This window comes from Drosophila miranda, chromosome 2 (assembly GCF_003369915.1).
Source record: "Drosophila miranda strain MSH22 chromosome 2, D.miranda_PacBio2.1, whole genome shotgun sequence".
Lineage (NCBI taxonomy): Eukaryota > Metazoa > Arthropoda > Insecta > Diptera > Drosophilidae > Drosophila > Drosophila miranda.
The window spans coordinates 5,148,326-5,175,826 of NC_046675.1; the positions used below are offsets into that span (position 1 = coordinate 5,148,326).

At 44.5% G+C, this 27,501-nt stretch overlaps 7 protein-coding genes across 10 annotated transcripts; 3 read left to right on the plus strand and 4 right to left on the minus strand.

Moving 5' to 3' along the window:
- Window positions 1-163: 163 nt before the first annotated feature.
- LOC108154873 (chymotrypsin-2) lies at window positions 164-27,441 on the minus strand. 4 transcript variants are annotated; one of them, XM_033388536.1, is made up of 3 exons: window positions 18,082-18,638; window positions 8,743-9,365; window positions 164-348 (listed from the first exon to the last, which is right to left on the minus strand). In XM_033388536.1, the coding sequence occupies exons 2-3, from the start codon at window positions 9,145-9,147 to the stop codon at window positions 184-186; spliced, it is 570 nt and encodes a 189-aa protein (XP_033244427.1). In that variant the 5' UTR covers window positions 9,148-9,365; window positions 18,082-18,638; the 3' UTR covers window positions 164-183. The 4 variants fall into 4 exon arrangements, with proteins under 4 accessions (XP_033244427.1, XP_033244428.1, XP_033244429.1 ...); XM_033388537.1 differs by lacking the exon at window positions 164-348 and adding an exon at window positions 5,819-5,893; XM_033388538.1 differs by lacking the exon at window positions 164-348 and adding an exon at window positions 8,361-8,451.
- Window positions 3,890-5,230, minus strand: LOC117186996 (chymotrypsin-2-like). The gene has a single exon (XM_033388533.1). It carries the CDS (start codon window positions 4,954-4,956, stop codon window positions 3,973-3,975), a length of 984 nt encoding a protein of 327 aa, XP_033244424.1. The 5' UTR covers window positions 4,957-5,230; the 3' UTR covers window positions 3,890-3,972.
- Window positions 6,024-8,182, plus strand: LOC108154868 (rac GTPase-activating protein 1-like). The gene has a single exon (XM_017285306.2). It carries the CDS (start codon window positions 6,100-6,102, stop codon window positions 7,948-7,950), a length of 1,851 nt encoding a protein of 616 aa, XP_017140795.2. The 5' UTR covers window positions 6,024-6,099; the 3' UTR covers window positions 7,951-8,182.
- LOC117186995 (chymotrypsin-2-like) lies at window positions 14,325-15,633 on the minus strand. The gene has a single exon (XM_033388532.1). It carries the CDS (start codon window positions 15,405-15,407, stop codon window positions 14,376-14,378), a length of 1,032 nt encoding a protein of 343 aa, XP_033244423.1. The 5' UTR covers window positions 15,408-15,633; the 3' UTR covers window positions 14,325-14,375.
- LOC117186998 lies at window positions 16,198-19,064 on the minus strand. Its single transcript, XM_033388544.1, has 2 exons — window positions 18,637-19,064; window positions 16,198-16,330 (listed from the first exon to the last, which is right to left on the minus strand). Exons 1-2 carry the CDS (start codon window positions 19,039-19,041, stop codon window positions 16,292-16,294), a joined length of 444 nt encoding a protein of 147 aa, XP_033244435.1. The 5' UTR covers window positions 19,042-19,064; the 3' UTR covers window positions 16,198-16,291.
- On the plus strand, window positions 16,491-17,934 carry LOC117186994 (GTPase-activating protein RacGAP84C-like). The gene has a single exon (XM_033388531.1). The coding sequence runs from the start codon at window positions 16,531-16,533 to the stop codon at window positions 17,770-17,772; it is 1,242 nt and encodes a 413-aa protein (XP_033244422.1). The 5' UTR covers window positions 16,491-16,530; the 3' UTR covers window positions 17,773-17,934.
- Window positions 23,236-23,531, plus strand: LOC117186999. Its single transcript, XM_033388545.1, has one exon. It carries the CDS (start codon window positions 23,277-23,279, stop codon window positions 23,481-23,483), a length of 207 nt encoding a protein of 68 aa, XP_033244436.1. The 5' UTR covers window positions 23,236-23,276; the 3' UTR covers window positions 23,484-23,531.
- Window positions 27,442-27,501: the final 60 nt, after the last annotated feature.

A 27,501-nucleotide genomic window follows, 5' to 3' on the forward strand; every position in this document is an offset into this window, starting at 1 on the left:
AACACACAATATGGAAATCAGCCGCAGTAGCGCTAATGCAGCAGGCAAATGACGGCCCCAGCAGAGAACCTGATGATGGACGGCGGCAGCTCCAGAATCCAGATGATGGCGGCGGCGGAAAAGAAACTAAAAACCTTTCTATTCTTCCACAGATACGAAACCACTTCACCTTAACAGAAATTGCTAACCCACATCCAGAATGACGATGCACTGGACCTCGGCCAGCTTCAGCCCTGTTGATGCTGTCCTGCAGTCCCAGTTTAGCGCCGACACTCGCAAGGATTCCACTTCGCAGCCGACGACGAGACCAATAGGCGTAATGATGTTCTCCACGGCCGCATACTCCACCTGAAATAATTAAAACAAATTAAAAACAATGTAAACAAAGTAGCAATAAGATTAGTGTTACCCTGGCATCTAGCCAAATTATCGATAGCTGTTTATATTTTTCCTGCATTTGGTCTTAAAAAAAAGGCAAAAAATGCGCAATCGGCAACTCAGAACGTTCCCCCTAGTTTTTTTTCTTGATCTAGAGTGCCTGGGGATTAAATGTCAAAGTTAACAATATTTTGTGATCGGACTTTCGTCATTATTATCGTCAGACTTTTGTGTAAATGAGCATACAGTACGGGTCTAAGAAAAAAAGTATTACTTCGTCTTCGTCCAATATTTTACTCAAATCTGCGTAAGTGAGCGAAGCGAGTTAGCCGGCAATTGGAGTACGAGAAAAGTGATTGTGCAAAAGTAAGTCAAAAAAAATTTAGATTTATATTAAAACGAGGGGGAACGTTGTGAGTTGCTGCGGACACCGCAACTCTACGGTTATACCCGATACTAAGTCAGTATGGCTCTCCTCCGGCAGACGCCGCTAATAAAGAGTGCGTGCGAGAGAGACAGAAAATCAGTCTGAGCGTGACGTCGGGCGCTGCGTAGCCACTGCAAATTGATTTGTTCCTATTGGCTATAAAAATGATCTGATCTGATCCAGATTCAGCAATCTGATAGATATGGTCATTATCTATGATTCTGCGTTTCTAGTTTTCTCGAATGTGCAATATTGTGGATGCAACAGATTTTCGTCTTTTGTGGGGGCGGAAGGGGGTGGGGCGAAATTCTGAGATATGCGTCTTATAGTGAGATCTAACAGAAGTGCGGATACCAAATTTGGTTACTCTAGCCTTAATAGTCTCTGAGATTTTTGAATATCCCCAGATTTTCGTCCTTTGCGGGGGCGGAAGGGGGTGTGGCGAAATTTTGAAACAAACTCGTCTCGGTCCGATATATTAGGAGTGTGGATACCAAATTTGGTTGCTCTAGACTTTATAGTCTCTGAGATCTAGGCGCTAATGTTTTACTCTAAGCAAAGCCGCCTATGCTACGTGTGTGTTAGAGACAGGTCGAGAAAAAATGAAATTGTTTTCTTGATGCTGGCTATAATAATAATACGATCCAATTCAGATTCCGCAGTCTTAAAGATATGGTCATTCTCTACAATTCTACGTTTTTGGTTTTCTCATATCTTTAAAATTGTGGATGCCACAGATTTTCGTCCTTTGTGGGTGCGGAAAGGGCCCGGGCGAAATTTTGAAATACTGTGATATCACAGGAGTATGGATACATACTGCTTCAACTCGTATAGTCTCTAGGACGGACAGACGGACACACGGCCATGGCTATATCGCCCCGGCTATTAATGCTGATCAAGAATGTATATTCTTTATGGGGTCGGTAACGCTTCCTTCTGGGTGTTACACACATCCACTGTCACGACAAATTGAATATACCCCTGTACTACTTGATATTAAATTAGAATTTAGTAAGCGATTCTGATCGTTCCTAATTCCGATCCCAAATCGATCTCGTAATGCCCAACTGTCTTGTCTGTTTGTGCTCTAATTTAAAGGGTATACATTATAAGTATCCCCAGTATTTCTAGATGAAAAGTTCAATCGAAGTCAATTTTTTTGCTCGTATTACCTTCTGTTTCTCTGCCCCCCAGTTAGCCCACAAAGTAGATAGAGCGCCTCAAAAATGTGTTTTCTAGCCAAATTTTGACAAATTTATTTAATACCAATATTAAATATTTGCCCAACTGTTTCTTAGTTAACAGATTTACTTTGCAAACTTAATCAAGCATTTGCGTCATTATTTGATAATTCTTTTTCACAGGTGGAAAGTATAAATGCGCGAAATTTCTCTATTGAAATATCGGTTTCAACCGAGAGATAGAAAGATGAAGTTCTTTACAGTCCTGTTGTTGCTGTGTGCCATGGCTGGATGCTCCATTGCCATGTCCACTATCAGTACCTCTACCGGTACCGGTACCCCTAGCGGTACCTATTCCACGACTTATCGCTGGGCAGATGACGCTACAACGTTAGCCCCAGCAGCTTTACCCCCGTTCAACCCTTGCGGCGGCTTTGGAGGACCCTGCGGTAAAATTCCTCGCGATGGCAAAAAATTATACTTCTTCTATTGAAGACGTTCCCAGTGTTTAAAACAGAATAAAACAAATCGAAAGAATACGCTTCACCCTCCGAATTTCTCAGGTGCGGCAGAGCGTGCGACCGATGCTAAAATAAGACCAGAAGCCAGGTAAACATCTGGCTATCGGCAGACAAATGCATTTTACAGGTCTCACAGCCAAAACAATTAACGCCACTCCACGCGGGTCCAGGGAGAGGCTGGCTTTCAACGTACTGTGGGCACCCATCACGAAAATATCTCACAGAAATGTACGCCATATTTCACACAGAAATACTCTCATAAGCAGCCAGACATGAAATATTTTGGCTTCGCTTGTCCGGAATCTATTATATTTATACATATATCAAAAGCGAGTGTGTATATGTACACTTTGGATCTCTTGCGGGTATTATACATCACATTTCTTCGGTATATATCTCGGCTATAGATATTTCATCGATCAATTGCCTTTATTGGAGACATTCTTTCACATACTTTAACATTTTCACTTGTTTTTCCACCAATTTTCCATTGACTTGGTAGAAATTGCGAAATTTCTGTTGCTCAATTTCAGAATATATCTACATATAGAAAATGTACGATATATATATATAAAAAGTACGACACACGCGCCTACATATGAGTAGTACACTATATGGACACTGCGTATACGCCGCGTATTCCAAGGAGAATAGAACTTGAGACCCGCACACGTCCAAGTCAATGCAGCAACTGAAAATCTTTTCGAAAATGCCAAGATACAACTGATACACAACTGAATGAGTGAGTGTTTTTCCCCTTCTCTGTTGTTGCTGAATGGTGAGCGCGGAAAGAAATATTTTCAGAATTTCCATGCGCCCCGCCACTCGCTTCGCGAGATCCCGTGAGCGATTTCTATCAGCATCTTTTGACAGCGTCCACCGAGCGTTTTCCTACAAGAGCATGACTGTCTGGGCTCTACCTCTCTACCTGATTCTAATTAGAGTAGCCGCAGCCTCACACGTGCAGCCAGTAGACATTTCCTCCGACTCGGACATAAATCAGTAGCGGGAGGATGACTCAGTCGCAGTCCGTCTGAATGCCTGCCTGTCTCCCTTGGCGTCTGGCCATGAGCCAACTTTGTCCATTACATCCAGGAAAAATTCACATCGAATGGTTTTCAAATACATACATTTATTTTTTTAGCCAATTTGCTGCTTATGGACCTGGGAACACTTTCCATTGCCACTCATGGTCTGCCGGATCCAGTCTCTGTAGTACATGACATTCATGAAAAGATCGGGCACCCCTTGGGCGCACGGCACAAAGAAGTTGAGAATCCCCACCAAGGTTCCTTCGTTGACCAGAGGTCCGCCCGAGTCGCCATGACAGGCGCCAATGTTCGCCTGACGAAAACCACACACATGGCAGGCGCCCAGCTCCACATCCTCGTAGGCGGCGAGCAGGGTCGAGCAGACCTGGCTGGTGATGTGCTGCTGCTGGACACGCTGCAGCTGAACGGGAAGACTACCAGCCACCGACTGTGACCCCCAGCCGGTGAAGAGGAGTTCCGCTGTGCCCTGGGGAAAGGCTGCAGTGGGCAGAGCCACAGGCTGGGTTCGTAGTCGTAGTTGTAGGTCGTAGTTGCAGTGCAGGTAAATGGACTCCGGATAGTATATAGCTCCTGGCAGCGTATAGCGAATGCTCCCGGTGGCCACTTGGAGCCTGTCTGCCGGATAACCCTTCACGCATTGTCCGGCGGTGAGTGGCACAGGGATAGCCCCAGCTGACCACGACGTACAGCTGTCCGTTGGCTGTCAGCGGACCTCCGGAGTCGCCGTGGCAGGCGCCCTGTCCGCCCGACGTCAGCGTGCACACGTGGCAATAACCGTTCAGGGGATCGTTGTCCAGTAACTTCTGGCAAGTGGGATAATCGACGTACGTGAGGGAGGCCTTCTGCAGCACATCAGGGGAGTCACCCCACAGTTCGGTAGAGCCCCATCCAGTGAGCAGGAGTTCTGTGCCATTGGCCAGCGGCTCCTTGGGCAAGGCTATGGGCTGTGTGACCTCGTTAAACACAATCGAGTCGTTCAGCTTGATCAGGGCAATGTCGTTGGCGTAGTTAGGTACGTTGTAGTTGCAGTGCACCCAGTACTCCTCCACAAAGTACCTAGCATCGGGCTCGGCCCAGCGAACAGTGCCGGTGGCCACCCGCAGGTAGCTGGGATTATATCCGTAAACACAGTGGGCCGCCGTCACGACCCACCGCTCGTTGAGGATCGCTCCACCGCACATGTGATCGTAGTAATAGCTTCCCTGCAGTGAGATCTGGTACTTGGCCAGACCCAGCTCCGCATCCGTGCCATCTATGACGCGACCTTCGAACGCTCTGGCCCCCTGGGATAACCTTTCCTGCTGCTTGGCGCTCAGCGGCGCCACTCGAATGGCTCTGGTTGATCCACTGAGCAGGATCAGGAGCATCGTCGTCGCATATGCCAGGCGAACCAGCATAGTGAATGATTCGTTGAATTTGTACGTGCCTATTAAGCGTATCCATGTGTCGTGATTTTGCTTTTATACTCGACAGAACGGAAATCTTGGATATATCGTAAGAGTTTTATCGTAAATCGGATTCGATGTTCCTCCAAGTTGTATCTATACCATAAACCAGATACGAGTATCATAAAGTGATACAGACGGCACTCTGATTATGATTTTGTGACAGGGCTATCAATGTCACCAGCGTCAATGGATAGTCAATAGCTCGGAACCGGCCAGTGCTTGGACATTGGCTCAGGGCCAGGGCCAGCAAGCCCCTATGTCCAGGGAAGCAGTACAACAACTTTATGAAGAAAGTATAAAGAGAGTATAATCTAGTATTAGATCACTCTAAAGTTTCCGCATAATGCTCTAAATTGTATTGACCATTCGAAAAATACTCACTTTTAATTAATTATTATCTGATTCCAATCGAGTACCCAAAAATTCATAAGATTCAAAATTATAAAGATAAAGATATCAAAGCTTCATCGTTATTATCCCATCCCATACAATTTACCCAAAACATTGGATTTCGATCAGTCTACGAATTATCTCAACATCTTATTGTGCAATATTTATTTCCTCTTTGAAATTCCTCAGCCCTCGCCAGAGCTTAATCTACAATCGCAAAACGATTATATCTTATGTCTTGATAGCATTTTGCGTACAAACAGATCTATAAAAGCATTGATTGCCCCGTCTAAAACCAGGTATGACCAGCGAATAGCCTTTACCTTTTGGTTTTCCCTTCCCAGAAGTAATTTTATCAAAATTTCTATCAATAAATATGTATATTTCACATTTCTAACACGATTTTATGTATTTGTCTTTATTCTAGTTAACCCGATTCTTGCATCCCGTGGGAGTCCTACGGATGCAATCCGGATAGTAAACCGTGTTGGCATACCTGGAAAAGAAAAATTTGAGAGTACAAAAACATTCGAAAACAACGGCACTTGGAAAAAATTATAGCGTCCCTTGCAGCGTGCCTGGCACTTATTGTAAAAAAAAATACAGATACGAATACAAATTTGTATGAAAATTGTATAAATCAGTGCGTGAGTAGCACCAGTACAGAGATTTCTATCTACGGTTAAAAGGAATACACTGAAAATGACGTTTTCGACCTTGGCTGCGTTTGATGATCTGCGGCGTTGCATGGAAGTGCTGACCGACGGGACCGCTGAGGAGGAGTTTCTACGGTTCCTGCGTATGTTCGAGCAGTACCATGAAAAGTGCGCAGGGTATGCGGCGGAAACCGCGAGGATACAAAATGAGCTGAATAAGTCGCTTAACAAGATGGGTGATCTGGAAGGCAAGCTGTTTCACGCCCGACGCATCATCGATATGGAGATCAAGGCTCGCCGCCAGGCCGAGCATGAAAGAGACTCCATGGAAAGCAAGATAATGGCTTTGGCAGATCTGTTGCGGCACGAGCGAAATCTAAACAACGAGACGCGCGATAAGCTGGCCTTTCTTACCACATTGCCGTCATCCCGGAAGCGCAAGTCCCTGAACGCTGTCAGGGAGGACAAATCCTATGGAGATATCAACTCCACAGGCTCGATGCTGTCGGACATGTCCATCACACATTCGGAAGACGACATCCTAGACGTGCGCAGGTCCAAGTCCTGGCGCGAGCATCGACCTTCGTTACCCAAGAACCCGATCCCCAGTGTGGGCAACAGGAGATCGCGGATAAGTACCGGATTGAATGGCAGCATGTCGACGCACACGCCAACCACGAGTAAGATGCGGCGCTCGGGTGCTGGCATTGGCGTAGAAGATCATACAGTGAATGTGGGTCAGGGCGCTGAGCGCTTTTGTGCTACCACCAAGCTCACCATACCCCAGGATGGGCAGGGAGTGATCCAGCCAGCGAATGGAGCCCCTGAGAGGATTGCCGATGGCTTGGTATCGACGCCTCGACGCTCCGCCTTTAAAGAGGCCACAGCTCCACCACTAACTCCGCTGAATGCCATGGCTCCGCATGTGCTAGCCGAATCGGGGACACCCGGTCAGCACCGTCCATTGATGAGGAATCACACCTTCAGCCAGAAGACGTTCTTGCGCGGTGACAATTGTGTGCAGTGCCAGAAGCGCATTCGGTTCGGCGCTGTTGGCTTGCGTTGTCAGGACTGCCCAGTGCGCTGTCATATTGACTGCCAGTATCTGCTCACAGTCAGCTGTGTGCCCCGATCGGGAACACCAACGACAAAGACAATGACGGGCTACCTCAGTGACTTTGCCCCGTCGATTGCGCCCATGATTCCAGCACCGATTGTGCACTGTGTGAATGAGATTGAGGCGCGCGGCCTCACCGAAGTGGGCCTTTATCGCGTGTCCTCGTCGGAGCGGGAGTACAAAGCCCTCAAAGAGCAGTTCTTGCGAGGCAAATCCACCCCACATTTAGGCAACACGGATATCTATGTGCTTTGCTGTTGTGTGAAGGATTTCCTGAGGTCTCTCGTCGAGCCACTCATCCCCACCGGCCAGTGGAAAGATTTTGCCAACGCTGTGCAAAATCCAGACACTTCAATGTCCCAAGAGATGCTGTACAAGTCTGTAAAGCAGATGCCGCAAGCCAATCGGGATACGCTGGCCTTCCTCATTCTGCATTTCCAGCGCATTGCTCAATGCCCTGTGGTACTGATGCCGATCGACAAAATCTCTGTTATCTTTGGACCCATCATTGTGGGGTATTCATCGGCGGATCCCGATCAACATGCCATCTACACAGAGGGCTTTACGCAAAAGGATGTGATGAAAGCATTGCTCGAGCTACCAGTGACATTTTGGGAGCAGTATGTTGTCATAGACTCACCCCGTGCGCCAGCAACCGTTGTCAAGCGAGTGCCCAGCAGCAACAAGGACTTGTTATCAATATATGCAACTCCCTTCAAGGGGACCATAAAGAAGCTTAAGTTCTACGGAACGCCGCCCGTATCTGCCCACAAGAAATGAACATGGGTCTTTCCCCGCCGAAAGTCCTTGACACGTTACATAAGTTTACTACAAGTATTTCAGTTTTTGTTTCCGGCCAGCCATACGAGAGGAGCTCTAGCTATATGTGCACTCCACTACTAACACTGTCTAGAGAAGTTTTTCTTTATAATTAACCATTTCAATTATAAAATTGAAGACTTTATTAACACTAACATAAGTATACTTACTCGCAATGAGCAATAAAGTATAATACGCATCTAAAAAAAAAATCAAAATCTTTGGAGTTGGTAAAAAGAATGGAAAATTGAGCCACTTACATGTCGTGCAGACCAACACCGCAGGGTCGTCCCCAGTTTACCAGACCCCTTGTTAGGGTGCAGATGTGTCCGATGTCGATGCCCTCGTGATAGTCCCAGGCCTTGCGGCACTCCTCGTGATCGATGATCGTCAGGTTGAGGGTCTGCAGGCGCTCCACTGTCGGCAAACTGTTCTCCGGAGCTCCCCAACCAGTCAGGGTTACTGTGGGGGTGGGGAAGAGAACACACACAGCGAGAAAGTTCAGCCACGCAATGATTCTTAGTCTCTTTTTGTTTATTAATTTAATAATTAAAAACCCCAGTTCAAAAATTCACTTCTGTACCAAACTAAAGGATTTCCCATTTCGGTGGAATTTAATACCCTTTTTAAAACATAATTTATTTGATTCACTGTTGGGAAACTGGGGAAGAAGATCACACGCAGGACATAGGGACACACACACACACGCAACACTTTACAGGCAGTGAAGAGGGGGACACACGATACACACACCTGTTGATGGCAAACGTCGTAGTTGTTGTTGTTGCTCTGTGCTGACGTTGGCTGTTGGGCGTAAAAATTTAAATTGCTAAAATTTGGCACAAATTGCGATGCGTTCTGCTCTGTATGGTTGTTGCTGCCGTTGCCGTTGACACACGCGTTTGTCTGGAAATTTGGCGGGTTTTTCCTATTGTTGAGATGATGGCTATTGTTGCTGTGGCTGAGGAATATGGTCGCCTGTGTAGCCGCCGTCTGACCACCGTTTGTATAATTCGCGTGAACGGATATTGGGACTGGGACGGTACCGTCGTCAGCGTCGTTACTGTTGCGCGTCGAAAATGCTTTTGACGCGACGATCGCCGACGGAGTTTCTCGCGCACCGGCATTTTCGCGTCTCTCTATCTCTCCGTTGTACATTGTGTAGCCGGTTTTGTTGTTGTTGCTGCTGCTGCTTCTGCTCTCCTCTTTGCTCTCCACTTCGTATCTTTCGTATTTTGTTTTAGTTTTGCTTTTAGGTGAAAATTCACGAGCTGGCAGCGCTCTTTCTTTTAACGTAAGAACGATAGATACCAGGGCCGTAGAGCATCGATGAATTATATATAATTATGAATTATACATATATACGGTTTACCGTTCTGTGGAGTGGAGAATGTTCGTACATAAACAGGTTTTTTTTCACAACAAAAAATTCAAGCTCAGTGTGAGAGCGTAAGGTATTTGCTTATCGCGGTATTTTCAGTGTTTTGTAGTATTTTTATTAATTATTAAGAAGTATATTTCTGCTGTCTTAAGTTTAAGCTGTGAGCCGCAAAGTATGCATTGTTTAAGCCTTTGAATGAGCCTATGAATTTCCGTTATGAATTATGACTCATTGAATTTTCAAAATTTTTAATAATGTTTGTAGTAATAAACGAGAAATTTTGTAATACCCGTATTAAGAGATTACTCAAACCAACAAAGGTTGTTTTTCTAAATTGCTGCAATGATTTATTTTACAATTTATGAAGTGCCCGACTTTTTGAATTCCCCGCCTCTTCTCTGCTTCTGTCAAACGGTTCTATCAATTGATTTCTGTCAAAATTTGAAGAAGCTTCGTGGTAGAGTTTGGGGTTTCCTCGAAATTTGAGGACAAAATGGAAAAGTTAATTCCCATGTGCTCATTTTGATATTACCAGTAAGCAGGTAGTACCTACTAGGTACTAATAAATTTGTAAATACATTTTTAAGCCACAACGTATTCATTTTATAAACCTCTTATAGAGATTATCAATTTAATAAATTAAATGTTTTGTTTTTCTTTGTGAATAAAAATAGATCTTAGTCAAACATATCACTTCTTAAAACCGGTTTTCTTAGCTTCTCCTTCATTTGTAAATAAGCGTTCGTTCTATTATTAACACTTGAACCAATCCCTCAAACGTCCTGTCATTGACCCTTATCAAAAAACACACAGACGCTTTGTATATCATAAGAAATATACTAAGTCCGATCAAAGAACATGATTCATAAAAACACACCCAAGTCCCAAGGAGGAACAAATAATTCTGGTAAATATTTGGCATATTTGCGGATTGCTTTTGGCAATGCCTTTTGGATTCCCATGGGGTTCCGCGCTCCCCCGGCAACGAGGCGATCCGCCTGATCAAATGCAAAAACGAAAGGCAGACACAAATGCACTGCGACGAGTGGAACGAAGACAAGTGAATGAGCGAAGCAAATGGGGCTGACAGCAAACGACCTTCTCAATATGGTTAGAAATTGTTAATTTTAGCCAAATGAGTCAAAAATCGAGTAGCACAACCGGCTCGCTGATCGATGGCAGATCTGTGCTTGGGGACTACGTAATCTGATTTTTTGGAAGCTCATCCTTCACGACATTCCACAAGGGAGTGCGACTTTGGGGTCCCCCAAACACGGTCACCCATTCCCCTATTGTGTGTAGTGTGGGTATGCCCTAATATGGAAATATATATACGTTCAACTCGGACCGGACCAAATGCGGTAGCCTCTGCTGCGACTGCAACTGCGCCGACTATTGAACGTGAGGCGCCACTTGCATCGCTGGCTGGCTGGCTAGTTGTCGCGGGGGCATGGCGTGAATCAGCACCCAATGAAATGCTAAATAAATTTTAACTTCCATTTTAATTAATTTGAATTTATTTGGGACTAAAATTACACACAACATTTACACACCGCAGGCACAGCTTAGCCAAAATTGGCTGCTGCGTCTCTACGCCACGACTAAAAATAAATTGACAAATATTTTGTGTTTTTATGAAAAGGTAATGAAAGCCACATGTCCTCCATTTTGGCTCATACGAATAGGTATACCCCCGAATGGAAATCTGTGTGGGGGAAATGCAGAAGAAATGGGAACCGCCATGATGACGGTTGATTGTTTGTTGAATGATCTCAAGTTGTAATACTTCGAAGAATGATGGCTAATACTGATGATCTCTTGATTGCCCACTAATTACACAATGCCTGGCAGGTCGAGCACGTTTTTCACAAACAAAACACACACCACACACACGCACAGTGTTTTTCTGAGTTTCGTAAACAAATTTCAGAATTTTTCTTTTCGAAAATAATTTGCACGAGCTGCGCGCGTTTGGGTTGGCGTTCAGGTCGCCTCGGCTCCACTCGGTTGGATTCTGTTCTGTTCCGTTCTGTTGTGTTATCTTGGTCTGGGGCTGTGGCGTCGTCACCGAGACGTTGTAACGTGTACTGCTGGTCGCGACAAATTTTCAACTCGACTGAGTTGCTGCGCCTCCTTGCTCAAAGTTTTAATGCAGCCAAACGCGCGCAGCTTTTTTTGCTCAATTTCTTTATTATTATTCACTCAGAAGAATCATACAGCAGGGGCTATGAATATAGGTTCAGGGGATGAGGGTTAGGAATATGGAATAATATGAAATATGAATATATTAACTTGTATTGTTGTATTTGTATTGTATGTGTCGTAAGGGCTACGAATATATGTACATACATAGGTACTAAGATGAAGGATCTTTCAAAAACTATTGAAGAAAATGTATCTCTGTATTTACTACCCTATTTGTTAGAAGGTACAATCCAACAGATCCTATACCTTTTTCCTTGAACTCTTTCTAAACTCAATATTAACCTTGGGTTTATCGCCCGAACCTATGCAAACGGCCGCGACTGTATAACATCTTCAATACATAATTTGTTCAATATTTGTTTCGCCTTATGCTTTGTGTTGTGTTTTTGGTATTGCATGTGACGTTGACTTTGACGTCGACTGCACTCTTGACTCTGTTTGGCAGGTTTTTGGCGACGCGTTGCCCCACGAATGTGATTTTCAGCGCGCAGCTGATTTTGTTGGTGTTCTATTCATAGAACCTGCTCGTCCGATTAGTCGTTGTCTTTTGTCTGTTGTTGGCCAAAACTGAAAGTGCCTCCTGACCCATGCTTCATTTGTTGCCACTTTTGTTGACGGTCGCGGCCGCCCCAAGTGCAATGCGCATTCCGTGTTCCCCCGCCAGCTGACTCATCAACATAATTTGGCATATATGTATACACATGTGTAAGAAAATATGCAAAATAAACGAACCGCATCAAAGTCCTAAATCAAATTAACAATTTGAACAAAATTTGACACCCCGAAATTCCTACACCCTTATCGCTCGACAACCAACAAAAGGGTCGTAGAAATCTGCTGTTTAGGAAATTGAGCTGCAGATAGAATTTTGGCTGGTGTTTTTGAAAATCAATAATATAAATACTATTAACTATTGCATTTATATATATAATACCATAATAATAATATATAAAGAAAACGAGGGGGAACGTTGTGAGTTGCTGCGGAGACCGCAACTCTACGGTTATACCCGATACTAAGTCAGTATGGCTCTCCTGCGGCAGACGCCGCTAATATTAAACGACACGACAAAGAGTGCGTGCGAGAGAGACAGAAAATCAGTCTGAGCGTGACGTCGGGCGCTGCGTAGCCACTGAAAATTGATTTCTTGCTTTTGGCTACAAAAATGATCCGATCTGATCCACATTCAGCAATCTGATAGATATGGTCATTATCTATGATTCTGCGTTTTTAGTTTTCTCGAATGTGCAATATTGTGGATGCAACAGATTTTCGTCCTTTGCGGGGGCGGAAGGGGGTGTGGCGAAATTTTGAAACAAACTCGTCTCGGTCCGATATATTAGGAGTGTGGATACCAAATTTGGTTGCTCTAGCTTTTGTATTCTCTGAGATCTAGGCGCTAATGTTTTACTCTAAGCAAAGCCGCCTATGCTACGTGTGTGTTAGAGAGAGACAGGGCGAGAAAGAATGAAATTGTTTTCTTGATGCTGGCTATAATAATAATACGATCCAATTCAGATTCCGCAGTCTTAAAGATATGGTCATTCTCATATCTTTAAAATTGTGGATGCCACAGATTTTCGTCCTTTGTGGGGACGGAAGTGGGCGGGGCGAAGTTTTGAAATATTTTTGTAGCAGTGACATATCACAGAAGTCTGGATCCAAAACATCGTTGCTCTAGCTCTTATCGTCTTTGAGCACTAGGCGCTGAAGGGGACGGACAGACGGACAGACGGACGGACGGACAGACAGACAGGGCTCAATCGACTCGGCTATTGATGCTGATCAAGAATATATATACTTTATGGGGTCGGAAACGATTCCTTCTGGACGTTACACACATCCACTTTTACCACAAATCTAATATACCCCAATACTCATTTTGAGTATCGGGTATAAAAAGTACGACACACGCGCCTATATATGAGTAGTACACTATATGGACACTGCGTATACGCCGCGTATTCCAAGGAGAATAGAACTTGAGACCCGCACACGTCCAAGTCAATGCAGCAGCTGAAAATCTTTTCGAAAATGCCAAGATACAACTGATACACAACTGAATGAGTGAGTATTTTTCCCCTTCTCTGTTGTTGCTGAATGGTGAGCGCGGAAAGAAATATTTTCAGAATTTCCATGCGCCCCGCCACTCGCTACGCGAGATCCCGTGAGCGATTTCTATCAGCATCTTTTGACAGCGTCCACCGAGCGTTTTCCTACAAGAGCATGACTGTCTGGGCTCTACCTCTCTACCTGATTCTAATTAGAGTAGCCGCAGCCTCACACGTGCAGCCAGTAGACATTTCCTCCGACTCGGACATAAATCAGTAGCGGGAGGATGACTCAGTCGCAGTCCGTCTGAATGCCTGCCTGTCTGCCTGTCTCCCTTGGCGTCTGGCCATGAGCCAACTTTGTCCATTACATCCAGGAAAAATGCACATCGAATGGTTTTCAAATACATATTCATTCATTTATTTAGCCAATTTGCTGCTTATGGACCTGGGAACACTTTCCATTTCCACTCATGGTCTGCCGGATCCAGTCTCTGTAGTACATGATATTCATGAAAAGATCGGGCACCCCTTGGGCGCACGGCACAAAGAAGTTGAGAATCCCCACCAAGGTTCCTTCGTAGACCAGAGGTCCGCCCGAGTCGCCGTGACAGGCGCCAATGTTCGCCTGACGAAAACCACACACATGGCAGGCGCCCAGCTCCACATCCTCGTAGGCGGCGAGCAGGGTCGAGCAGACCTGGCTGGTGATGTGCTGCTGCTGGACACGCTGCAGCTGAACGGGAAGACTACCAGCCACCGACTGTGACCCCCAGCCAGTGAAGAGGAGCTCCGCTGTGCCCTTGGGAAAGGCTGCAGTGGGCAGAGCCACAGGCTGGGTTAGAGCATCGTAGACAATGCTCTCGTTCAGCCGCAGCAGAGCAATGTCGTTGTGGTACTTGGGACTGTCGTAGTTGCAGTGCAGGTAAATGGACTCCGGATAGTATATAGCTCCTGGCAGAGTATAGCGAATGCTCCCGGTGGCCTCTTGGAGCCTGTCTGCCGGATAACCCTTCACGCATTGTCCGGCGGTGAGTGGCACAGCGATAGCCCCAGTTGACCACGCCGTACAGCTGTCCGTTGGCTGTCAGCGGACCTCCGGAGTCGCCGTGGCAGGCGCCCTGTCCGCCCGACGTCAGCGTGCACACGTGGCAATGACCGTTCAGGGGATCGTTGTCCAGTAACTTCTGGCAAGTGGGATAATCGACGTACGTGAGGGAGGCCTTCTGCAGCACATCAGGGGAGTCACCCCACAATTCGGTAGAGCCCCATCCAGTGAGCAGGAGTTCTGTGCCATTGGCCAGCGGCTCCTTGGGCAAGGCTATGGGCTGTGTGACCTCGTTAAACACAATCGAGTCGTTCAGCTTGATCAGGGCAATGTCGTTGGCGTAGTTAGGTACGTTGTAGTTGCAGTGCACCCAGTACTCCTCCACAAAGTACCTAGCATCGGGCTCGGCCCAGCGAACAGTGCCGGTGGCCACCCGCAGGTAGCTGGGATTATATCCGTAAACACAGTGGGCCGCCGTCACGACCCACCGCTCGTTGACGATCGCTCCACCGCACATGTGATCGTAGTAATAGCTTCCCTGCAGTGAGATCTGGTACTTGGCCAGACCCAGCTCCGCATCCGTGCCATCTATGACGCGACCTTCGAACGCTCTGGCCCCCTGGGATAACCTTTCCTGCTGCTTGGCGCTCAGCGGCGCCACTCGAATGGCTCTGGTTGATCCACTGAGCAGGATCAGGAGGATCGTCGTCGCATATGCCAGGCGAACCAGCATAGTGAATGATTCGTTGAATTTGTACGTGCCTATTAAGCGTATCCATGTGTCGTGATTTTGCTTTTATACTCGACAGAACGGAAATCTTGGATATATCGTAAATCGGATTCGATGTTCCTCCAAGTTGTATCTATACCATAAACCAGATACGAGTATCATAAAGTGATACAGACGGCACTCTGATTATGATTTTGTGACAGGGCTATCAATGTCACCAGCGTCAATGGATAGTCAATAGCTCGGAACCGGCCAGTGCTTGGACATTGGCTCAGGGCCAAGGCCAGCAAGCCCCTATGTCCAGGGAAGCAGTACAACAACTTTATGAAGAAAGTATAAAGAGAGTATAATCTAGTATTAGATCACTCTAAAGTTTCCGCATAATGCTCTAAATTGTATTGACCATTCGAAAAATACTCACTTTTAATTAATTATTATCTGATTCCAATCGAGTACCCAAAAATTCATAAGATTCAAAATTATAAAGATAAAGATATCAAAGCTTCATCGTTATTATCCCATCCCATACAATTTACCCAAAACATTGGATTTCGATCAGTCTACGAATTATCTCAACATCTTATTGTGCAATATTTATTTCCTCTTTGAAATTCCTCAGCCCTCGCCAGAGCTTAATCTACAATCGCAAAACGATTATATCTTATGTCTTGATAGCATTTTGCGTACAAACAGATCTATAAAAGCATTGATTGCCCCGTCTAAAACCAGGTATGACCAGCGAATAGCCTTTACCTTTTGGTTTTCCCTTCCCAAAAGAAATTTTATTAAAATCACTATCAATAAATATGTATATTTCACATTTCTAACACGATTTTATGTATTTGTCTTTATTCTAGTTAACCCGATTCTTGCATCCCGTGGGAGTCCTACGGATGCAATCCGGATAGTAAACCGTGTTGGCATACCTGGAAAAGAAAAATTTGAGAGTACAAAAACATTCGAAAACAACGGCACTTGGAAAAAATTATAGCGTCCCTTGCAGCGTGCCTGGCACTTATTGTAAAAAAAAATACAGATACGAATACAAATTTGTATGAAAATTGTCTAAATCAGATCTCGGATAAGTGCTAAGAGATCGCGGATAAGTACCGGATTGAATGGCAGCATGTCGACGCACACGCCAACCACGAGTAAGATGCGGCGCTCGGGTGCTGGCATTGGCGTAGAAGAGCATACAGTGAATGTGGGTCAGGGCGCTGAGCGCTTTTGTGCTACCACCAAGCTCACCATACCCCAGGATGGGCAGGGAGTGATCCAGCCAGCGAATGGAGCCCCTGAGAGGATTGCCGATGGCTTGGTATCGACGCCTCGACGCTCCGCCTTTAAAGAGGCCACAGCTCCACCACTAACTCCGCTGAATGCCATGGCTCCGCATGTGCTAGCCGAATCGGGGACACCCGGTCAGCACCGTCCATTGATGAGGAATCACACCTTCAGCCAGAAGACGTTCTTGCGCGGTGACAATTGTGTGCAGTGCCAGAAGCGCATTCGGTTCGGCGCTGTTGGCTTGCGTTGTCAGGACTGCCCAGTGCGCTGTCATATTGACTGCCAGTATCTGCTCACAGTCAGCTGTGTGCCCCGATCGGGAACACCAACGACAAAGACAATGACGGGCTACCTCAGTGACTTTGCCCCGTCGATTGCGCCCATGATTCCAGCACCGATTGTGCACTGTGTGAATGAGATTGAGGCGCGCGGCCTCACCGAAGTGGGCCTTTATCGCGTGTCCTCGTCGGAGCGGGAGTACAAAGCCCTCAAAGAGCAGTTCTTGCGAGGCAAATCCACCCCACATTTAGGCAACACGGATATCTATGTGCTTTGCTGTTGTGTGAAGGATTTCCTGAGGTCTCTCGTCGAGCCACTCATCCCCACCGGCCAGTGGAAAGATTTTGCCAACGCTGTGCAAAATCCAGACACTTCAATGTCCCAAGAGATGCTGTACAAGTCTGTAAAGCAGATGCCGCAAGCCAATCGGGATACGCTGGCCTTCCTCATTCTGCATTTCCAGCGCATTGCTCAATGCCCTGTGGTACTGATGCCGATCGACAACATCTCTGTTATCTTTGGACCCACCATTGTGGGGTATTCATCGGCGGATCCCGATCAACATGCCATCTACACAGAGGTCTTTACGCAAAAGGAGGTGATGAAAGCATTGCTCGAGCTACCAGTGACATTTTGGGAGCAGTATGTTGTCATAGACTCACCCCGTGCGCCAGCAACCGTTGTCAAGCGAGTGCCCAGCAGCAACAAGGACTTGTTATCAATATATGCAACTCCCTTCAAGGGGACCATAAAGAAGCTTAAGTTCTACGGAACGCCGCCCGTATCTGCCCACAAGAAATGAACATGGGTCTTTCCCCGCCGAAAGTCCTTGACACGTTACATAAGTTTACTACAAGTATTTCAGTTTTTGTTTCCGGCCAGCCATACGAGAGGAGCTCTAGCTATATGTGCACTCCACTACTAACACTGTCTAGAGAAGTTTTTCTTTATAATTAACCATTTCAATTATAAAATTGAAGACTTTATTAACACTAACATAAGTATACTTATTCGCAATGAGCAATAAAGTATATAACGCATCTAAAAAAAAAAAAAAAAAAAAAAAAAAACTCTGGAGTTGGTAAAAAGAATGGAAAATTGAGCCACTTACATGTCGGGCAGACCAACACCGCAGGGTCGTCCCCAGTTTACCAGACCCACCAGATTGCCCTCCCACATGATTGGACTGCCGGAGTCGCCGGAGCAGGCCCCCTCTCCTGCGCTTGTTAGGGTGCAGATGTGTCCGATGTCGATGCCCTCGTGATAGTCCCAGGCCTTGCGGCACTCCTCGTGATGGATGATCGTCAGGTTGAGGGTCTGCAGGCGCTCCACTGTCGGCAAACTGTTCTCCGGTGCTCCCCAACCAGTCAGGGTTACTGTGGGGGTGGGGAAGAGAACACACACAGCGAGAAAGTTCAGCCACGCAATGATTCTTAGTCTCTTTTTGTTTATTAATTAAATAATTAAAAACCCCAGTTCAAAAATTCACTTCTGTACCAAACTAAAGGATTTCACATTTCGGTGGAATTTAATATCATTTTTAAAACATAATTTATTTGATTCACTGTTGGGAAACTGGGGAAGAAGATCACACGCAGGACATAGGACACACACACACACGCAACACTTTACAGGCAGTGAAGAGGGGGACACACGATACACACACCTGTTGATGGCAAACGTCGTAGTTGTTGTTGTTGCTCTGTGCTGACGTTGGCTGTTGGGCGTAAAAATTTAAATTGCTAAAATTTGGCACAAATTGCGATGCGTTCTGCTCTGTATGGTTGTTGCTGCCGTTGCCGTTGACACACGCGTTTGTCTGGAAATTTGGCGGGTTTTTTCTATTGTTGAGATGATGGCTGTTGTTGCTGTGGCTGAGGAATATGGTCGCCTGTGTAGCCGCCGTCTGACCACCGTTTGTATAATTCGCGTGAACGGATATTGGGACTGGGACGGGACCGTCGTCAGCGTCGTTACTGTTGCGCGTCGAAAATGCTTTTGAAGCGACGATCGCCGACGGAGTTTCTCGCGCACCGGCATTTTCGCGTCTCTCTATCTCTCCGTTGTACATTGTGTAGCCGGTTTTGTTGTTGTTGCTGCTGCTGCTTCTGCTCTCCTCTTTGCTCTCCACTTCGTATCTTTCGTATTTTGTTTTAGTTTTGCTTTTAGGTGAAAATTCACGAGCTGGCAGCGCTCTTTCTTTTAACGTAAGAACGATAGATACCAGGGCCGTAGAGCATCGATGAATTATATATAATTATGAATTATACATATATACGGTTTACCGTTCTGTGGAGTGGAGAATGTTCGTACATAAACAGGTTTTTTTTCACAACAAAAAATTCAAGCTCAGTGTGAGAGCGTAAGGTATTTGCTTATCGCGGTATTTTCAGTATTTTGTAGTATTTTTATTAATTATTAAGAAGTATATTTCTGCTGTCTTAAGTTTAAGCTGTGAGCCGCAAAGTATGCATTGTTTAAGCCTTTAAATGAGCCTATGAATTTCCGTTATGAATTATGACTCATTGAATTTTCAAAATTTTTAATAATGTTTGTAGTAATAAACGAGAAATTTTGTAATACCCGTATTAAGAGATAACTCAAACCAACAAAGGTTGTTTTTCTAAATTGCTGCAATGATTTATTTTACAATTTATGAAGTGCCCGACTTTTTGAATTTCCCGCCTCTTCTCTGCTGCTGTCAAACGACTCTACCATTTGATTTCTGTCAAAATTTGAAGAAGCTTCGTTGTAGAGTTTGGGGTTTCCTCGAAATGTGAGGAGAAAATGGAAAAGTTAATTCCCATGTGCTCATTTTGATATTACCAGTAAGCAGGTAGTACCTACTAGGTACTAATAAATTTGTAAATACATTTTTAAGCCACAACGTATTCATTTTATAAACCTTTTATAGAGATTATCAATTAAATAAATTAAATGTTTTGTTTTTCTTTGTGAATAAAAATAGATCTTAGTCAAACATATCACTTCTTAAAACCGGTTTTCTTAGCTTCTCCTTCATTTGTAAATAAGCGTTCGTTCTATTATTAACACTTGAACCAATCCCTCAAACGTCCTGTCATTGACCCTTATCAAAAAACACACAGACGCTTTGTATATCATAAGAAATATACTAAGTCCGATCAAAGAACATGATTCATAAAAACACACCCAAGTCCCAAGGAGGAACAAATAATTCTGGTAAATATTTGGCATATTTGCGGATTGCTTTTGGCAATGCCTTTTGGATTCCCATGGGGTTCCGCGCTCCCCCGGCAACGAGGCGATCCGCCTGATCAAATGCAAAAACGAAAGGCAGACACAAATGCACTGCGACGAGTGGAACGAAGACAAGTGAATGAGCGAAGCAAATGGGGCTGACAGCAAACGACCTTCTCAATATGGTTAGAAATTGTTAATTTTAGCCAAATGAGTCAAAAATCGAGTAGCACAACCGGCTCGCTGATCGATGGCAGATCTGTGCTTGGGGACTACGTAATCTGATTTTTTGGAAGCTCATCCTTCACGGCATTCCACAAGGGAGTGCGACTTTGGGGTCCCCCAAACACGGTCACCCATTCCCCTATTGTGTGTAGTGTGGGTATGCCCTAATATAGAAATATATATACGTTCAACTCGGACCGGACCAAATGCGGTAGCCGCTGCTGCGACTGCAACTGCGCCGACTATTGAACGTGAGGCGCCACTTGCATCGCTGGCTGGCTGGCTGGCTGGCTCGTTGTCGCGGGGGCATGGCGTGAATCAGCACTCAATGAAATGCTAAATAAATTTTAACTTCCATTTTAATTAATTTGAATTTATTTGGGACTAAAATTACACACAACATTTACACACCGCAGGCACAGCTTAGCCAAAATTGGCTGCTGCGTCTCTACGCCACGACTAAAAATAAATTGACAAATATTTTGTGTTTTTATGAAAAGGTAATGAAAGCCACATGTCCTCCATTTTGGCTCATACGAATAGGTATACCCCCGAATGGAAATCTGTGTGGGGGAAATGCAGAAGAAATGGGAACCGCCATGATGACGGTTGATTGTTTGTTGAATGATCTCAAGTTGTAATACTTCGAAGAATGATGGCTAATACTGATGATCTCTTGATTGCCCACTAATTACACAATGCCTGGCAGGTCGAGCACGTTTTTCACAAACAAAACACACACCACACACACGCACAGTGTTTTTCTGAGTTTCGTAAACAAATTTCAGAATTTTTCTTTTCGAAAATAATTTGCACGAGCTGCGCGCGTTTGGGTTGGCGTTCAGGTCGCCTCGGCTCCACTCGGTTGGATTCTGTTCTGTTCCGTTCTGTTGTGTTATCTTGGTCTGGGGCTGTGGCGTCGTCACCGAGACGTTGTAACGTGTACTGCTGGTCGCGACAAATTTTCAACTCGACTGAGTTGCTGCGCCTCCTTGCTCAAAGTTTTAATGCAGCCAAACGCGCGCAGCTTTTTTTGCTCAATTTCTTTATTATTATTCACTCAGAAGAATCATACAGCAGGGGCTATGAATATAGGTTCAGGGGATGAGGGTTAGGAATATGGAAAAACTATTTAAATTTGATTTATTCCAATTATGAAATTCGAATATATTAACTTGTGTTATTGTATTTTTTTTGTATGTGTCATATGGCAGCGAATATACGTATGTATTTACTTCCCTATTTGTTAGAAGGTACAATCCAACAGATCCTATACCTTTTTCCTTGAACTCTTTCTAAACTCAATATTAACCTTGGGTTTATCGCCCGAACCTATGCAAACGGCCGCGACTGTATAACATCTTCAATACATAATTTGTTCAATATTTGTTTCGCCTTATGCTTTGTGTTGTGTTTTTGGTATTGCATGTGACGTTGACTTTGACGTCGACTGCACTCTTGACTCTGTTTGGCAGGTTTTTGGCGACGCGTTGCCCCACGAATGTGATTTTCAGCGCGCAGCTGATTTTGTTGGTGTTCTATTCATAGAACCTGCTCGTCCGATTAGTCGTTGTCTTTTGTCTGTTGTTGGCCAAAACTGAAAGTGCCTCCTGACCCATGCTTCATTTGTTGCCACTTTTGTTGACGGTCGCGGCCGCCCCAAGTGCAATGCGCATTCCGTGTTCCCCCGGCAGCTGACTCATCAACATAATTTGGCATATATGTATATACATGTGTAAGAAAATATGCAAAATAAACGAACCGCATCAAAGTCCTAAATCAAATTAACAATTTGAACAAAATTTGACACCCCGAAATTCCTATACCCTTATCGCTCGACAACCAACAAAAGGGTCGTAGAAATCTGCTGTTTAGGATATTGAGCTGCAGATAGAATTTTGGCTGGTGTATTTGAAAATCAATAATAGAAATACTATTAACTATTGCATTTATATATATAATACCATAATAATAATATATAAAGAAAAATATAATACCCCTTGGCAGTGTATCACATCATGTTCTTGTGGCTAGTTTTGCCTTAGGAGATGACTAAGACGCTCCGGTCCAATCAGCTGTCATAAATTCTTTGATTTTATTTGGCTTGGGTTGAAAGACTTTTGTTTCTAGATAAAAAAAAAACGGCACAACGCAGAGAGCACGCCAAAAATATCATAAATTTGATTTTGATTACGTGATTTGAATGCTGGAATTTGGCAAAAGAATGATTGCCCTCAAAAGCTTAAAATAACAAACAATCGATACTAAACGATATCAAAATGGATAAACGTATCCGGGTATGCACTTTATAGGTGCTAGGATAAGATATGGGGTGGGGAAACTCTGTACTAATCTTAGCTATATATTCTGCAAAAATTTAAATGATTTGATGACCAAAATTCCACTTAGCGTTTCGTGTGTGGCCACACGTGTGTTGTTTTAGACAAATATTATTTCTATATGTATAACTGATCATGCAAACAGCTGTTTCGGTCTTTAAAATTTTGATGTTCCGCATACGCCCCATTGCCGCCAAATAATATCACGTGTGTACGATTTTACCCTTTATCTTCTGCTTTCTTATGTATCTGCTGCTAAAATATTGTACGACCGAAAATAAATGGATTCCTGTTAGCAACAAATCAGCGGAAACATAAAAATGTTAAACAAAAGAAATATTCAAAGTTTTCCATGGCACACTTATACAACAATTAAATAACAGAGTGCAGAGATAAATATTTGTCAATCTACGCAAACGGTTACAAGCAATTGTATCAATATTTGGCTTTCAAAGAGAACCTAAAAGTATAAAATCAACAAATTTCTCTAACAAAATATCAGTTTCAACCGTAAGATAGAAAGATGAAGTTCTTTACAGTCCTTTTGCTTCTGTGTGCCATGGCTGGATACTCCTTTGCTACGGGAACAAGTTCAACAACTACAGAACAGTCCTATACAACCGCTGCAGCGCCAGCCGCTGTAAACCCAGGACCATGCGGAGGAAATCAAATTGGAGGACCTTGTGGCAAGATTGTACGCAATGCCCAAAAACTATACTTCTTTTATTAATAAATATTAAGCAGGAAGTGTAAAAAGTTTCTGTTTCTCTGACTAAAACTTGTCTGTTGGTTGATTCTTTTCGTTGCTGTAAGCCCATCAATGGTTCCGATTGCCGATTGTTGTTCAAAATGCGACGGGGATAATGATAAAGTGATAATGATAAATAAAGAGATTCAGATTCAGTCGGGATACTTAAATTTTCGGTTATTCTTATACATATGTATATCCATATGTACAAGTACATAACTTTATACAAAATCCGAGTTCGGGTGCGGTATCGGGTACTAGGCCTAGGTACTACCACAGTACCAGTTGCTGTATTTCAGGAAGTGGAGTAGGGACTGAAACAAGTCCAACGCATACCCATACTACAGGGACTGGGACCAGGACTTCCCAATACAGGGAGTGGAACACGATCTTTCATATGTATGTATATACCCAACCCCGTACTACAGGGAGTGGAACAGGGAGTCCATCAGCTCCAAAGCAAAGATATTATATATCTTCGAAATTCAACTTTAGCCAAAATAAATGCAGTACTTAATACATATATATAGTACATTGAATATATTTGAAACGAGCGGGACTCTGCATTTATACCCGAAACTCAGTATAGCTCCCATCCGCCAGAGGAAATGAGTGCGAAACATGGCACGAAGAACAGTGAGATGAGAGGGAGACAGAAAATAAGTAAGCGTGTGGACGTCATTGGGTATCTGCATTCTGGCTATAAACATAATCAGATCTGATCCAGATTCGTCAGTCTGGCAGATATGGTCATTCGCTATAGTTCTGCGTTTTCTCGAATCTCTAAAATTATGGATGCCGAGATTTACGTCCTTTGTGGGTGCGGAAAGGGCCCGGGCGAAATTTTGAAATACTGTGATATCACAGGAGTATGGATACATACTGCTTCAACTCGTATAGTCTCTAGGACGGACAGACGGACACACGGCCATGGCTATATCGCCCCGGCTATTAATGCTGATCAAGAATGTATATTCTTTATGGGGTCGGTAACGCTTCCTTCTGAGTGTTACACACATCCACTGTCACCACATATTTAATATACCCCTGTACAACTTGATATTAAATTATAATTTAGTAAGCGATTCTGATCGTTCCTAGTTCCGATCCAAAATCGACCTCGTAATGCCCAACTGTCTTGTCTGTTTGTGCTCTAATTTAAAGGGTATACATTATAAGTATCCCCAGTATTTCTAGATGAAAAGTTCAATCGAAGTCAATTTTTTTGCTCGTATTACCTTCTGTTTCTCTGCCCCCCAGTTAGCCCACAAAGTAGATAGATGCTCGTGTTCGAGCGCGTCAGACATTTGTTTTCTAGCCAAATTTTGACAAATTTATTCAATACCAATATTAAATATTTGCCCAACTGTTTCTTAGCTAACAGATTTACTTCGCAAACTTAATCAAGCATTTGTGTCATTATTTGATAATTCTCGTATTACCTTCTGTTTCTCTGCCCCCCAGTTAGCCCACAAAGTAGATAGATGCTCGTGTTCGAGCGCGTCAAACATTTGTTTTCTAGCCAAATTTTGACAAATTTATTCAATACCAGTATTAAATATTTGCCCAACTGTTTCTTAGCTAACAGATTTACTTCGCAAACTTAATCAAGCATTTGTGTCATTATTTGGCAATTCTTTTTCAAGGTGGAAAGTATAAATGCGCGAAATTTCGCTATTGAAATATCAGTTTCAACCGAGAGATAGAAAGATGAAGTTCCATACAGTCCTGTTGCTGCTGTGTGCCATGGCTGGATGCTCCATTGCCATGTCCACTATCAGTACCTCTACCGGTACCGGTACCCCTAGCGGTACCTATACCACGACTTATCGCTGGGCAGATGACGCTACAACGTTAGCCTCAGCAGCTTTACCCCCGTCCAACCCTTGCGGCGGCTTTGAAGGACCCTGCGGTAAAATTCCTCGCGATGGAAAAAAATTATACTTCTTCTATTGAAGACGTTCCCAGTGTTTAAAACAGAATAAAACAAATCGAAAGAATACGCTTCACCCTCCGAATGCATTTTACGGGTCTCACAGCCAAAACAATTAACGCCACTCCACGCGGGTCCAGGGAGAGGCTGGCTTTCAACGCACTGTGGGCACCCATCACGAAAATATCTCACAGAAATGTACGCCATATTTCACACAGAAATACTCTCATAAGCAGCCAGACATGAAATATTTTGGCTTCGCTTGTCCGGAATCTATTATATTTATACATATATCAAAAGCGAGTGTGTATATGTACACTTTGGATCTCTTGCGGGTATTATACATCACATTTCTTCGGTATATATCTCGGCTATAGATATTTCATCGATCAATTGCCTTTATTGGAGACATTCTTTCACATACTTTAACATTTTCACTTGTTTTTCCACCAATTTTCCATTGACTTGGTAGAAATTGCGAAATTTCTGTTGCTCAATTTCAGAATATATCTACATATAGAAAATGTACGATATATATATATAAAAAGTACGACACACGCGCCTACATATGAGTAGTACACTATATGGACACTGCGTATACGCCGCGTATTCCAAGGAGAATAGAACTTGAGACCCGCACACGTCCAAGTCAATGCAGCAACTGAAAATCTTTTCGAAAATGCCAAGATACAACTGATACACAACTGAATGAGTGAGTGTTTTTCCCCTTCTCTGTTGTTGCTGAATGGTGAGCGCGGAAAGAAATATTTTCAGAATTTCCATGCGCCCCGCCACTCGCTACGCGAGATCCCGTGAGCGATTTCTATCAGCATCTTTTGACAGCGTCCACCGAGCGTTTTCCTACAAGAGCATGACTGTCTGGGCTCTACCTCTCTACCTGATTATAATTAGAGTAGCCGCAGCCTCACACGTGCAGCCAGTAGACATTTCCTCCGACTCGGACATAAATCAGTAGCGGGAGGATGACTCAGTCGCAGTCCGTCTGAATGCCTGCCTGTCTGCCTGTCTCCCTTGGCGTCTGGCCATGAGCCAACTTTGTCCATTACATCCAGGAAAAATTCACATCGAATGGTTTTCAAATACATATTCATTCATGTATTTAGCCAATTTGCTGCTTATGGACCTGGGAACACTTTCCATTTCCACTCATGGTCTGCCGGATCCAGTCTCTGTAGTACATTACATTCATGAAAAGATCGGGCACCCCTTGGGCGCACGGCACAAAGAAGTTGAGAATCCCCACCAAGGTTCCTTCGTAGACCAGAGGTCCGCCCGAGTCGCCGTGACAGGCGCCAATGTTCGCCTGACGAAAACCACACACATGGCAGGCGCCCAGCTCCACATCCTCGTAGGCGGCGAGCAGGGTCGAGCAGACCTGGCTGGTGATGTGCTGCTGCTGGACACGCTGCAGCTGAACGGGAAGACTACCAGCCACCGACTGTGACCCCCAGCCAGTGAAGAGGAGCTCCGCTGTGCCCTGGGGAAAGGCTGCAGTGGGCAGAGCCACAGGCTGGGTTAGAGCATCGTAGACAATGCTCTCGTTCAGCCGCAGCAGAGCAATGTCGTTGTGGTACTTGGGACTGTCGTAGTTGCAGTGCAGGTAAATGGACTCCGGATAGTATATAGCTCCTGGCAGCGTATAGCGAATGCTCCCAGTGGCCACTTGGAGCCTGTCCGCCGGATAACCCTTCACGCATTGTCCGGCGGTGAGTATCCAGCGCTCCGAGACGATGGCACCACCACATAGATGACTGTCGCCCGGCACGGTCTGCAGGGAGATTTGGTACGGAGCATCACCCTCGGCGGCATTATGGCCACCCACTATGAACTGCTCTTTCCTGGCCGCCAAGGTGCCATTAAGAAATCCCACAAATATGTAGAGTACTAGGCACCGTGGTAATATCATGGCTGATATCCAAGCAAAGACTGGGGTTGGATAGCCAGAAAATATTGGTTATACCCTTCGTCGATTGTGATTGATATTGTAAAGCAAAGTGGCCTGACCAAAGGTTCTGCTTCGACCAATCGTGGCCATAAACAGATTTT

Bases quoted from the DNA above. Each gene is read 5' to 3' on its own strand.
- LOC117186996 (XM_033388533.1), bottom strand. From the start codon at position 4,956: ATGCTGGTTCGCCTGGCATATGCGACGACGATGCTCCTGATCCTGCTC.
- LOC108154868 (XM_017285306.2), top strand. From the start codon at position 6,100: ATGACGTTTTCGACCTTGGCTGCGTTTGATGATCTGCGGCGTTGCATG.
- LOC117186995 (XM_033388532.1), bottom strand. From the start codon at position 15,407: ATGCTGGTTCGCCTGGCATATGCGACGACGATCCTCCTGATCCTGCTC.
- LOC117186994 (XM_033388531.1), top strand. From the start codon at position 16,531: ATGTCGACGCACACGCCAACCACGAGTAAGATGCGGCGCTCGGGTGCT.
- LOC117186998 (XM_033388544.1), bottom strand. From the start codon at position 19,041: ATGTACAACGGAGAGATAGAGAGACGCGAAAATGCCGGTGCGCGAGAA. The intron at 16,331-18,636 runs GTGTGTGTATCG...TTTCTTTTCCAG, and splicing joins ACGACGTTTGCCATCAACAG to GTATGCCAACACGGTTTACT.
- LOC117186999 (XM_033388545.1), top strand. From the start codon at position 23,277: ATGAAGTTCTTTACAGTCCTTTTGCTTCTGTGTGCCATGGCTGGATAC.
- LOC108154873 (XM_033388535.1), bottom strand. From the start codon at position 27,361: ATGATATTACCACGGTGCCTAGTACTCTACATATTTGTGGGATTTCTT.